Source organism: Apteryx rowi, unplaced genomic scaffold (genome assembly GCF_003343035.1).
Source record: "Apteryx rowi isolate R43461 unplaced genomic scaffold, aptRow1 scaffold_216, whole genome shotgun sequence".
Taxonomy (NCBI): domain Eukaryota; kingdom Metazoa; phylum Chordata; class Aves; order Apterygiformes; family Apterygidae; genus Apteryx; species Apteryx rowi.
Window position 1 is genome coordinate 886,849 of NW_020448486.1, and position 14,052 is coordinate 900,900.

Consider the following 14,052-nt stretch of genomic DNA (forward strand, 5'->3'; position numbering starts at 1 on the left):
TGACCGGCCTGGCGCGGAGTTTCCCCGGGTCGCTGGGGCTGCTACGGGGCTGCCGAGGTGCGTGGGGGCGCCGGGCCCTCGCGGGGGTCCCCGTCTCCTCCCGGCGGTTCCCCCCGCTCCGCTCCGTTCCGCTCTGCTGAGCGGGCGCGGCTGGAGCCGGCGCGACCCGCACCTTGTGCCTCCCCCGCAGGTAGGATCGCCGCGGGAGCCAGAGCAGCGCCATGTCGTCGCCTGCCTCTACGCCCAGCCGCCGCCGCGGCAAGCGCGGGCGGGGCAGCAACCCCCCGACCCGTAAGTGCCTTGGGGGGACGGCGGGGGGGGCCGCAGGCGGCGCTGGGGGGTGGGGCAGCCGGTCCCGCCGGTGTCGGCTGGGCCTCGGGGCCTCGCCTCGCCCCCTCGGGGCCTCCCCGCGTCTCGCAGCGCTCGGGGAGCGCGGCGCCGCCCTCGCGGTGCTCCCGGGCCCCCGCGCGCTCGTTCCTGCTCCGCGGCGGGCGGCGGCGCTCTCAGCACCTGCCCGTGTCCCGCAGCGCGCGCGGAGGACGCCCGCTCCCCTCCTTCGCAGAGGCGGCGAACAGATGACTCCACCTCCACCGGCGACCTGCAGCCCCTGCCGACCTCGCCAGCCGCCGACGCGCGAAGCCCGGCCGCCCAGGACGCGCTGTTCTCCAGCCCTCCGCAGTTCCGCCACTCAGGTGGGCTCGGGCCGCGGCTCCCTGTTCGGCAGCGTGGCTGGTTCGGGGTGACGGTTTAAGCAGACCCTGCCACTCTGCTCAGGCCTGTGCTGATTGCTGTGGTATACGATATACCCAGCTGCGTGTGCTGTTATGCAGCAAGTCGGCCTGGAGAACTGATCAGGCTGAAAAAAGTTAGCTTTTTCTCAGTTCCTCAGTCAAGTCTGGCGCAAAGAATAGTACAGGAACATAGTCAGCCTATCTTAGGGGAAACATTATCATAATTTATCTGCTTTTGTAGTTTCAAACTACTAAGGAAATACATGTGACTATTCCTTATTATGTTTTTATGTATTTCTATGAGGAATAAAATAATTCAGTAAGCCAGAACTATTTATACAGAAAGGATCAGAGTTGATTGCTGTGTTAATTCTAAAAAGCATTTCTTGCTTTTATAAGTAGGGTTGTTTTTAATTGCAGTAGTTGGTAGTGGCCCATTAATTGTTGCCATTTATTTTACTGCTCAAAAATACACTGAAAAGTGTATTTAACTGAAAAATACTACATTTTGACTCCATGGTTAAACACTAATATACAAGCTTATATTAGCTTAACTAAATAAAGCTTAACTAAAACTTGTCAGCTTTGGGAACATGTCAATGCAAAGAAAAGCTTTAGGTAGACTAGCTACATCTTTGTTTTTCCTGTAGTAATAAACTAGAATTTATACAGATTGATGCTATTCATTTTATGACAGTAGAGTTGCAAGAATGACAAGTACAGGCCATGCACTTTTATCTTTAGTCTGACCTAAAAGTAAAATGGCTTGATAAGCATAATTAAATGTTTTCTTCATAGCTATTCCTCTCGACTTTGACATCAGTTCACCTCTAACTTACGGGACACCCAGCTCCAGGGTTGAAGGTACTCCACGAAGTGGTGTACGAGGAACTCCAGTTAGGCAGAGGCCTGATCTTGGGTCTGCCTGCAAAGCCAGACAAGTTGATTTACACTCAGATGGGGTAGGTAGAAGGTAGATGACTCAATCTTATCTTTGACAACTTCTTTTCAGAACAACTATCCATTTTTGTGTGTGCTTAACTTGTTTCCGTACAGCCAGCTGAGGATGTAGTGGCAAGCGATCAATCTCTTGGACAAAAGCTTGTTATTTGGGGAACAGATGTTAATGTAACTTCATGTAAAGAAAAGTTTCAGGTAAGTTAAAAAAAAATGACTTTTAAACTAGAAAAGCTAGTTTTTATCTTAAATACTGGATGTTGACTCTGGTACAAAGTGTGTGTGTACTACTAAATTTGATTCACCCTTCTCTTCTGTTTCTCTCTCATCTTCAACATCCAGAGATTTCTTCAGCGTTTCATTGACCCAGTAGCTAAAGAGGATGAAGACATTGGCTTGGATCTTAATGAGCCACGCTATATGCAACGACTTGAAGAGGTACTTGTAACACAACTAAATCTTTTTTTCTTTCTTTTTTTCCTTTTTTTATATGCTATTGAACTAAAGATTTTTTCTCATATATTTTGCAGATTAATATGGTTGGGGAACCATTTCTGAATGTAAATTGTGACCATCTAAGGTCATTTGATGAAAATCTTTACAGGCAACTGATCTGCTATCCTCAGGTGAAGTAATGCATTTGTTTTCTGGTCTTTAAGAGGCTCTTTCATATTTCTGTCTTTTAATGTTTTTATTTAAATGCATTGGATGTTTTGTATGTTCAGTATAATCTCTGTGGCTTCTTTGTTTTCTGTAATATAAAATGTTTTATTTTGTAATATTTAGAACTTGATCACAGATATTATGGTAGATACCACATAAGTAGTTAGCTGGTAAACTGCAGTGTATGTAGGACGCAGAGGCTGTGTCCAGAATCTTGTGCCATTTTTTTTTTCTTTGCAATGCTTAAATCAATAAATTTGATCTAAATATTTAGTTTCTTGCTAGGTAGGGGAATGCTTACCTGGCATAACTTTAGTCATTCTGGGCTGTTCAGCAGCACATAAAATCACAGAATGAAATATTTTTGCACAAAGCATTTTTACTTCTAAACTTAACTGTTCCTGATTATTTTATACAGGAAGTTATTCCTACGTTTGACATGGCTGCCAATGAGATCTTTTTTGATCGTTACCCGGATTCGATATTAGAACATCAAATTCAAGTAAGGCCATATAATGCACTGAAGACTAGGAATATGAGAAGTCTAAACCCTGAAGGTAAACTTTTGATTATCGTGTCAGAAAACTACTGTAAGGATTTATATAAACTTACTGAATGTTAACATAGAATTATATAAACAATTGTACAAAACTAGACTTAGGTCCATCTAGACTGATGTCCTTTGGTTCACATCAATGGTCTGTTTTGGAAGAAGACCAATTTTTCCTCTAGAGAAAAAAAGATGCAGAATAATTTATCCTTAAAGGACAGACTGATGTTAAGAACTGATGTTCTTAATTCTGCAAGTGCAAAGGATTCTTTCTTTTGTATTTATGCAAATTAGAATGCCTATACTATGCTGTTTTTTTTATATATATATATATATATATTTTTTTTTTTTTTGTCTTGGATAAAATACCTAGTACCTAACTGTGAATGTCTACTTCCCCCCCTAAAAATTAACTTAACATGGAATTTGGAAGGTTATTTTAAAATCATGATGCGATGACATGGTTATCTGTATTTTGTAGATATTGATCAACTTATCACCATCAGTGGTATGGTAATCAGAAGCTCCCAGTTAATTCCCGAGATGCAAGAAGCATTCTTTAAGTGCCAGGTCTGCGCTTTCACCACAAGAGTAGAAATCGATCGTGGCAGGATTGCTGAACCATCAGTATGCAAGAACTGTAACACAACGCACAGTATGGCACTGATTCACAATCGATCCATGTTTTCTGATAAACAGATGGTATGTTGCATCTTGGTAGTGCTTGAAATGAAACAATTTTGACTCTGCAAATGAGCTGTGAGACTCTGTTTTATTTTTTGTAGAAAAGTTTTGCTTGTTTGAAATTAATCCTCAGTGTTTTTGTTAGATCAAACTGCAGGAGTCTCCTGAAGATATGCCAGCTGGACAGACCCCTCATACTGTCGCCCTGTTTGCTCACAATGACCTTGTTGATAAAGTTCAACCAGGCGATAGAGTTAATGTTACAGGTAAAATTTAGTTTAACTTGAGTATTTGCATTCTCCTTTTTCACTGAATTTTAATGGCTTAATGTATCACTATGTTTATCTGATAACTGAACACATCCATAGTTAGGGTGAGTAATATGTAACCAACAACCTCTTAAGTCTGAAATGGAAATACAATCTAACTTGTATAATATTACCTACATCTGCTTGTTTGTAATTTCATATCAGCTACACAAAATCATTACATGAGAGCCTTCCTTCTTTCTAGGTATTTGTTTCACTAGCCATAACATGCCATCTTCAATCTTCAGTTGTGCATTTGAGATGTTTATATGAATATACTCAAAACCAAATCAGCAAAGGGAACCCCAGGATGGATGGGAGGCAACTTGGAGAGATAGTGGTTTATTTATTTATTTTTATGGGTCACCTCAGATATGCTGACTATAACGTGGTCCTGCAAGTAGATAAATCCGCATGAGTGTACTGCAATGAGTGAGAGTGCACTTAATTGGCCCTGATGGGATGCACCATGAGTGCTGAGGGAGCTGGCTGATGTCATTGCAAGGCCACTCCGGATTAATTTTTGATAGATAACAGCAAATGGGGGAGGCTTCTGAGGAGTGAAAGAAAGCAAATGTTGTCCCGATCCTCAAGAAGAGCAATAAGGAGAATCTGGGACTACAGGCTGGTCAATCTCACACCTTGATCCCCTGGGGAAGGTGATGAAGCAAATAATCCTGGAAACAATTTCCAAACATGCGAAGGACAGAAGGCAACGGAGTAGTCCGCGTGGATTTATAAAGCAGAAGTCATGCTCTGCCAACTTTTTAGTCTTCTATGTGAGATGATTGGCTCTGTGAATGACGGTAGAGCAGGGAGTGTTGTTTATCTTGACTTTAGTAAGGCTTTTGATACAGTCTTCTGTAACATCCTTATTGACAAACTGATGAAGTGTACAGACTTCAGTGTACAGACAGTAGACAGTGAGGTGAACTGAAAACTGGCTAAACTGCTGGGCTCAGGGGGTAGTGGTCAGTAGCACAAAATCCAGCTCAAGCCAGTCACTAATTAATGACCTGGATGATGACAGACCGCACTCTCAGTAAGTTTGTAGATGATCCAAAACTGGGAGGAGTGTTTGATAGACCAGATGGTTGTGCTGCTATTCAGAGGGATCTGGACAGGCTAGAGAAGTGGGTTGACAGGAGTCTTACGAAGTTAACAAAGGGAAGTGCAAAGTCCTGCACCTGGGAAGGAATAACCCCATTCACCAGTAGAGGCTGGGGACTGACCAGCTGGAGAGTGGCTTTGCAGAAAAGGACCTGGGGGTCCTGGTGGACAACAAGTTGACCAAGACCCAACAATGTGCCCTTGCAGCCAAGAAGGTCAAGGCAGCTTCTTGGGCTGCGTTAGGAAGAGTGTTGCCAGCAGGTCAGGGAGGTGATCTTTCCCTTCTATTCAGCTCTGGTGAGGCCACATCTAGAGTGCTGTGTCCAGATCTGGGCTCCCCAGTACAAGAAAGACATGGACTTACTGGAGCAAACCCAGGAAAGAGCCATGAAGGTGATATACAAGATAAAGGGCTTGGAGCATCTGTCATATAAGGAAAGGTTGAGAGAGCTGGGACTCTTTAGCCTGGAGGAGAGAAAGTTCAGGGGGATCTGTCAATAGAGCAGTAATACAAAATAATGAGACTTGTGATACTGTGAGTTACAACTGCATTTTATTAGTAGATAAACCATTTATTGCTTTAAAACAACTGCTGTAGTACTAGCAGTTAATACTTAGCTTCTGGACAGTTTAGAGGCCTATCAAACTCCCCATTTATCAAAAAGGGGGAAAATGCTATTTTTAGACATTATAAGACAGTATCAAAAGCATCTTCAAGCCTCCATTTTCAAAAAAAAAAAAAAAAAAAAAAAAAGCCTAAGCATTTCACTTGCTCAGAGCATTTGTAATAAAAATGCTAAATGTATGCATACCTGCAAAAATATGGTCTAGGTGACTTAAATACGTTCCATTGACTTCCTGGTCCTGGGGAATAAACTCATTGAAGTATTTAGGCTGTCTTGAAAGACTTTATTTTGCAAGGGAAAATGTAAAAATTTGGGGTTTGGGGATTATCATGTTTTTTGCATCATGTTTTCTTACTTCATCTAATACTGTGATTCAAAATTGTATTTAGGTATCTACAGGGCAGTCCCAATTCGAGTTAATTCAAGGGTCAGCAATGTAAAATCTGTCTATAAGACCCACATTGATGTCATACACTATCGCAAAACTGATGCAAAACGCCTGCATGGTGTTGATGAGGAAACAGAGCAAAAAATGTTTGCAGAGGAACGTGTGGAAATGCTAAAAGAGCTTTCTAGAAAACCAGATATATATGAAAGACTTTCTTCAGCATTGGCACCAAGTATCTATGAGCATGAAGATATCAAAAAGGTAAATGAAATTCTGTATTTTTATTGTAAGTCACACTTATGTGCAAGTACATTTGTAATTATGAACATTTGCTATAGATGTGAATTTCGTGAGTCTTGGAAAACTCAAAGTTGCAAGGAGTTTTTTTTTTTTTTTTAAGCTGACGTGATTCCTAATTTTTCTTAAAGCCTGGTGCATGCCTGAGCAGTCTTAAAGTGGTCCTGTCAGGACAAAGTTGCTTATAAGTGTATCATAATTATTTTCATGGTGTTTAGGAGTGTTAATTAGAGGGAAGATGTAGAAAAGTTAGTAAAGCAGCAGAACTGGCAAAACTTAATTGTGAGATTCCTCTTGCAATTTCCTGAATGTTCAGGCTGTAATCAGTTTGATCAGTGAAGAACAAGTAGCTGTAACTTTGGAAATGATTGCTGATTAAAAGGTATTTGCAAAAGAGCAGTAGCTTTAAAAATGGCATTTGGTTGACCCTAATTTATGGGATGTCAAAACAACTGCTTAGATTTATCCAAAAACTGACATTTTCTAATAAAATGTTCAACTTTATCACTGCACAAACTACAGTTGATAGTGCATCTCAAGGTAATGTCAGACACTGTAACAATCCTCTTTAAATATATTGCTTCGTTTGCTTTTCCTCACAAACTTGTACATTAACATAGTTCACTGGTTGCTGAAATGGCTAGCCATTTCATTCTAAACCACCACATTTTCCATTTCAGCAGGAATACAGTCTTCCATTTGTGTGTTGTCATCTCACCATGCTAATGTGGCACATCAGGTGTTGGAGGTGGAGTTGAGGAAAGCTAAGGGCCCTTCATCAGAGGCTTTTCAGATTCAGACCAAAATTTGTTCACAGCAATTGCCAAAATACCTATTTTTAATACTCGGAAGTGTTTGAAACCCATGTGGATTGGAGCATCAATATTCTGTATTGGGGACCTTGAGGAAAATATAATGGGGGCAGGTCATGCTTCTTGAATCTAACAAACAGGTTTTATTAACCTTGGTAGGTTGTGCTAAGTGAATGAGAACACAAGTGATACAAATAGCTCACTGCACTTCGCAAGCTTCTCTGCTGTAAAAACCCACAGAACCCTTGCATGGAATAGTGTACAGTCTTTCCTCCATTTTTTTCCTTTTTATCTCTAGCAGCCGAGTATTTATAATTGACTTACTCCTTGTCAGACTTTCTAGCTGTGCACTGCTAGAGAAAACTAATATTAAAAAATGTGGTGAAGGAGTAAATAAAAAAAAATAAAAAAAAGCCCCCAAAACAACAAAAAAAAGTCCTGATAATTCTAGTTCACTGATAATGTCACAAGCATATGATTTATACTAATAATTTCACTACTTTCAAAATAGTGAAAGTTAGTTCCTTGTATTTCTTTAACACTGCAATTTTACACTTTCTTCAGGTAGTATAAAGAACAAAGTTTTGGTAAATTCCAGTCAAATAAAACCTTAAACTCTTGATCTTTATGGGCAAGTAAAGAAGGCATTTATATGTAACCATTCTGCAAACACAGAAAAGCAGTTCATCTGAAAATCAAAAATGATGACTCTTTTCTCCTGTTGTCTTGAGTAAAAAGCAAATATGAATGACATTCTTTTTAATGATCTGAAAGAAGTAATAATACCTCAGCCCTAGATTAAATGCAGCCTCATGGAAAACAGTATTCTATTCTAGCCCTCCTATTGTCAGCAGAATTGGCTATCTAAATTCTGATTACAAACTTTTGGAATAAGTTTGGGGTTAGATTCTTTTCAAACCTTGAAAGCTGAGTTTGTGGGACCCTAGCACTATATGTTTGAAATTAACTGAAATTGAATACATCTATAAATAAAGAACCCTTTTAAAGTTTCAGAAAACAGTTTCAAATGTTCTCTCATGTCCAAATTGTGTTAACAGTGTTTCAGGTCATTAGATGTTTTAGTTCAACAGTTAGATTGGCTCTGACTATAGAAGAGTTGATTTTTAGATTTTTAATGAGAATATTTTTATAGGGTATTCTGCTTCAGCTTTTCGGGGGATCAAGAAAGGATTTCAGTCACACAGGAAGAGGCAACTTTCGAGCTGAGATCAACATTCTTCTGTGCGGTGATCCTGGTACCAGTAAATCACAGCTGCTCCAGTATGTGTATAACCTTGTTCCTAGAGGCCAATATACATCTGGAAAAGGCTCAAGTGCAGTTGGTCTTACTGCGTATGTGATGAAGGATCCAGAAACACGGCAGCTAGTTCTTCAGACAGGTGCTTTGGTACTTAGTGACAATGGCATTTGCTGCATTGATGAATTTGATAAAATGAATGAAAGTACAAGATCAGTACTACATGAAGTAATGGAACAACAGACTCTCTCCATTGCAAAGGTAAGCCTGTTTAATTCCATATTCTTTGCACTACCCATGGTATGAGCTAGGCAACTGAAACCAGAAAGTTAACAGAACAATGAGGCATTATGCTTTTTCTGTTGTCACCAGTGGATTAATTCTACATTACATAACTCATTTACATAAAAATATAGATTTCGTAGTGCAGAGGGCTGCAACCCACACATTTGTAGTATTTCCAAATGATCTTATTCTTCCATTACTCTGGAAGGCTTTGCAATACAGTTTTTGTTTTGGGGAACCCATTTAATAATATATTGGTGATCTCATGAATAACAAAATAAGCTGAATTAAAAAAATAAGTCTTGGTGGTACACAGTTGCAAAAACCTTCCTTCTAAGAGAACTAGTTGCAGGGGTTTTTTGGGTTTTTTTTGTTTTGTTTTTTTTTTTCATTTTGACAGGCTGGAATTATCTGCCAACTGAATGCTCGTACATCTATCTTAGCAGCCGCTAACCCTATAGAATCACAATGGAATCCCAAAAAAACTACTATTGAAAACATCCAGCTTCCACATACATTGCTATCAAGGTATTAACTTTTTGCATGTCTCATTTTTATGAGATGTTATACTTGCTCTTGTGAAAATGACTCAGTATGGTAGAACAGGACAATTGTGTTCTCTGTAGCTTAGTGGAAAACTTTTGTAGCATTCATTTTAAATGTTCCTACAGCTTCTATGGGAGCAGAGAACTGTCTTTTAGTATTTATATCTCCATCTAAAATAGAAGAGCCAATGAGATCTATAAGGTCTCTTTGTACTTTTATGTTTTTTCTTGTTTCATCATCTCCTGGAGAAGAGCTGTTTTAAAACTTATAGTAGTTCATAACTTGAACACAAACTCAAGGTGTTTTTTCTAGCCCCATAAAAGTCTGAAGTGAAACACTGATGACTAGGGAACTCGCAATGCGGGCAGCAGAATCTGAGGCTCTGAGCCTGCTTGTTTCTGTTCAGTAAAGTTCAGCCACTGGAGATGGCAGCACTCACCTTTTATGTGATAGCTGTTAGAGTAACATTCAGTGACTGCCAATATTAAAAATTAAACTATGTGCTGCAGTTGCATCTTGTGAGGAACTTTCATACTCACTTGAAATATCAAGTATGCTGATGGTACACTGGATAGTCTGAAAACACTAACTGGCTTAGAATTCGCTGAGAATATTGGAAAAAATGTCTGCATCAAGGGATAGATGTTGAACTTTGCCAGCTCTGAGCAAATTAAAAGCAGAATTGAGGGTTCCTAGATGACTTTTATCATAGAGCTACGTAATTAGTTTAGCCACTGCCAGTGAGAAATAGTACCTTAAAGGGGGTGTTTTGAACCAAACCAAAATGTGTTGTCCACCTCTACCTACAGTTGGGCATACTTGATACCCTACAATGTTATGTATTAAGTTTGCAAAATTATTATAAACCAATTTCTTCCAGATTAAACTGGAAGTGTGTTTATATATGCATGCCCCATTTGCTGTTGTCTTTTAGGGCAGTAACTTTAGCAGTAACTTTGTTTGTTTTTAAAAGAAACAAATAAAGAGCCTGTCAGTCTTGGTCAAGCAAGGGAACTCAATTTCACAGAATGTATCTCATCTTCAAAGTTTCAAGCCCACAGGCTGAAAGCAAATCCAAACTGTAGACTTTATAGCTTTCTCAAAGTAATTACCCTTTTTTTTTTAATGCTTCAGGAAAATTAGCTTTTCAGCTTAATATAGCAACTCCTCCTTCTTACAAGAAGCAATAGTCGAATAATTCCTACCTCCATCTGTTGCATCAAAACCATAAAACAAACTATTCTACATGGCAAGAAAGTATACCCACTAATACTAGATTCTTATCCTGTTCAGATTTGACTTGATCTTCTTAATGTTGGATCCACGTGATGAAGCTTATGACAGACGTCTTGCTCGCCATTTGGTTTCTTTGTACTACCAAAGTGAAGAAAAGATGGAGGAGGAATACATGGATATGGCAGTATTGAGGGATTATATTGCGTATGCTCGTACTTATGTATATCCCAGATTAAGTGAAGAAGCAAGCCAAGCCCTTATTGAGGTAAAGGAATTGCAGTTAATGTACTGAGTCTTTACTGACCTGTCAAAAATGGCAAAACCTTTTGGAAGGTATGCTTCCCATCTATATAGAAATTTTTAAGACCCTTCAAAAAATTTCTAAAAAACACTAGCATTTAAAAGGAAAGAGGGATGAGTACAGAAGTCATTCTGTGCTCTGATCTTTTAGCTTGCTTTCAGGTATACTGGTTTGGTTTTACCACATTAAGAGAGAGCACTGAACTCTACTGAAAACTCTACTGAATTAAGTAAGCATGCCTGTACAGACACAACTAAGTAAAACTAATCCAAAGTCTTTCAAGTGATTCAGAACTTGATTCGTTATGATGACTTGCTGGATCAGGGAAAGATTTATACCTGATATACATATCCTTCATGAAAAAGAAAATAATACATATATATCTGAGCAGAAGTACAGTATTTGGAACTGCTTTTAACAGAATAGCTTGTATGCTGAAATAGTAGGTGGGGGATGAAGGGGATTCTGAAAATGATATGAATAATAGATAACATGATTTACTGAGATATTTAATGAATTTCTCCTTTTCAGGCGTATGTGGATATGAGGAAAATTGGTAGTGGCAGGGGAATGGTTTCTGCATATCCTCGACAACTTGAGTCTCTGATCCGTCTGGCAGAAGCGCATGCTAAAGTACGATTCTCGGGTAAAGTTGAAACAATTGATGTGGAAGAAGCAAAACGCCTCCATCGGGAAGCTCTGAAACAGTCTGCTACTGATCCAAGGACAGGAATTGTGGATGTATCCATTCTCACTACGGGTTTGTATTCTCAAAGTGATAAAGGTGGAATGCTATTGGGCTTTTGTCACTCTTAAATATAACTTAATCTGTCCTTCATAACTTACTTCTGAAAGACGTTATTATTTCTTTTTATAAGGAATGAGCGCAACAGCTCGTAAGCGGAAAGAGGAGCTGGCTCAAGCCTTGAGGAAGCTTATCCAGTCAAAGGGCAAAACACCAGCTTTAAAATACCAACAGCTATTTGACGATCTTCGAGCACAGTCTGACATGGTAAAGCTTTTTTTTTTTTTTTTTTTTTTTAATACTCATCTTTAAAAGTGTGGTGTTTTTCCAAATCAACATAATCTTGTCCTCAAATCACAGTATGGAGGGAAAGGGAAACTTTACTTGTTCAGTTGAAGTTGACATGACTGCAGAGCCAATTCTACTGCAGATAAATGAGCTATAATTTATATAGGCTTGCAGACTGATGGATTTGGTAGTTAAGATTGCTGAATCCCTATCATAGCAGAAACCAGAAAAAACTAACTCAACTATATGGTTCTAGACCAGATGTCAAAACTCAGGAAAAAAATTACTGAAACTTGGAAAATCTGATAAGAAAACTGGTATGAAATGTGTTAAAAGCTGTATTCTTTTTTTTCTGCCTGTGTTTAAGTTTTTCGCCTTTTTTCTTTAAGGCTGTCACTAAAGAAATGTTTGAAGAAGCACTTCGTGCCTTGGCTGATGATGACTTCTTGACTGTGACTGGAAAGACTGTTAGACTGCTGTAAGTTAGCCTTTCCTTGCAAGTCAGCTGTCATGGTTTTACTTCTCCTTACTATTACAACATTGCTGACCTGCAAGATCTTCCAGATTTGGGACTATCACTTGCTATGACAAGAATGACCATTTAAGTGGCACTTCTATCAGCACAATAGATTATGAAGGACCTAAAAAAGCTTAGCTGAATAAAGCTATTTACATTTGAGCTAACTGTATTACTAACATGTTACTGCCATGTTTTTTTTTAATGAAGTTTTGTAGAACATGAGAACAACAGGTATGTATTCAAATTGAACTGTAAAAATTTATCTTAAAAGACTTATTTGGTAAATGCAATTTGTTAGTATTGTTTTAATACCTGAAATAAAGCTATTGGATTTAAGGGTTTTTTAGCGTTCATTTCTACATGAAAATGAACATATCTTGTGATGAGCACTCTTCAATCTAGAATTCTGTGACTTCTAGGAAGGTCTCTGTGAGAGTCTGAACAGAGCTTCTCTTTTTTTCTTATTTGACTTGGTTGTGCTTTGTTAGTATCCTCAATATCAAGAGGGCAGATAGTTTCTACTTGAAACTAAATGTTTTCCCTGCAATTTTAATTATCACTGGATAAACTAGGATAACCACCTTCTGCAGAAGCTCATGCGACAGGACCTGAAAAGGAGGTCCTAGTTGGGCATGACTGGAGATTCTTTTACAGTTCTAACTGATGCAGATGCTCTCAGCCATTGAACGTCAATAGCTGCTACAGTTTTCACCCCTGAGGTAGCAGAAGCGTTCCCTAATTCACTTCAGTGCAGAGAACACCAGGCTGACCTCAACTGCTCACAAAGCCCCACTTTCAGCTCTGCAATGGATACTCTTGCGCATTGCCACTGCTTTCAACAAGAGGTGAGGCAAAGTCTATGGTCTACTCTTGCCATTTGAAAAGGAGACACCCTAAAAAACCCAGTAACACTTTTCTACTACTGCTTTATTATGCAGGTAAAGCACCAGTCACTTCTCTTAGCTGTAGCTTATAAAATGGATTTTCAGTTATTTGTTTTGAGTTTGAGGGAGGAACTTTCCTTCTGTCCAAGAGTTAAAAACCTAATGTATGTCAGAAGAATCAGATTAAACCACAGCTATCTCTCCAGCCTTTACAATTAGTAAATATTTCTTATCTACTCAGCTTCTTGGCTTTTATGGTTTAGTAGGACATAATTCACCTCATGCTCTTTTACAGAGGAAGTCTAGGTCTCTGATTTAAGGCTTAAAAGTTAGAGATAGGTTTACAGTTCTCTCCAAAAGAAGTCTGTAATATAAAATTCTGAACTCCCTTAAATACCAAAATAATAGACTCCGGTGACACTGATTTTATGGTATCTTAACTTCCTCTCTGGTATTTTATTAACTATTTATTTTGCTTAGAAGAGAACCATCTCATGACCCCTTCTTGCCTTCCCCCAGTGTAATATACCTTTTATTCCACAGTTGCTATCTACTTTCTGAAAAATGGTCTGATAAAACTCTTAAGCAACTATTGTTTACTTTTTGAAAACTGTCACTTCCACACTTCTTCCAGTTATACTGGTTGGTCCATAAAATGATACTATCTCAATTCATAAACTGTTTCCCCTGTTTGTGCGCTCTCATAGCTGTAACAGGACTACCCCTTAACTTCCAAGTATTTGGTACCTTCTCTTGTTGAACAAAACAGCATCATAAAAGTTTCTTAAAGATGCTTTTGAGTTTTAAAAAAACTTTGTGTAAAATATGGATTCAAGTATAGTAATACATCTGGCTACACTAGC

The 14,052-nt window shown here is 39.1% G+C and overlaps 1 protein-coding gene across 4 annotated transcripts in view; it reads left to right on the forward strand.

Annotated features, from left to right (window-relative positions):
- The window catches only part of MCM4 (minichromosome maintenance complex component 4), a 24,491-nt gene continuing 10,439 nt past the window's right edge, over nt 1–14,052 (forward strand). For 2 of the 4 annotated variants that reach the window (XR_003253287.1, XR_003253288.1), the window contains exons 1-18: nt 1–57; nt 191–291; nt 528–692; nt 1,530–1,693; nt 1,788–1,886; nt 2,031–2,126; nt 2,219–2,314; nt 2,770–2,908; nt 3,383–3,603; nt 3,731–3,851; nt 6,019–6,278; nt 8,280–8,645; nt 9,070–9,197; nt 10,509–10,716; nt 11,284–11,512; nt 11,631–11,764; nt 12,175–12,263; nt 12,960–13,150. Coding sequence is in view for 2 of the 4 variants with exons in the window: in XM_026064403.1 (XP_025920188.1) it covers nt 222–291; nt 528–692; nt 1,530–1,693; nt 1,788–1,886; nt 2,031–2,126; nt 2,219–2,314; nt 2,770–2,908; nt 3,383–3,603; nt 3,731–3,851; nt 6,019–6,278; nt 8,280–8,645; nt 9,070–9,197; nt 10,509–10,716; nt 11,284–11,512; nt 11,631–11,764; nt 12,175–12,263; nt 12,960–12,969 (2,595 nt within the window). In the remaining 2 variants the exon portion in view is untranslated. The other 2 variants (XM_026064404.1, XM_026064403.1) reach the window with 2 other exon arrangements.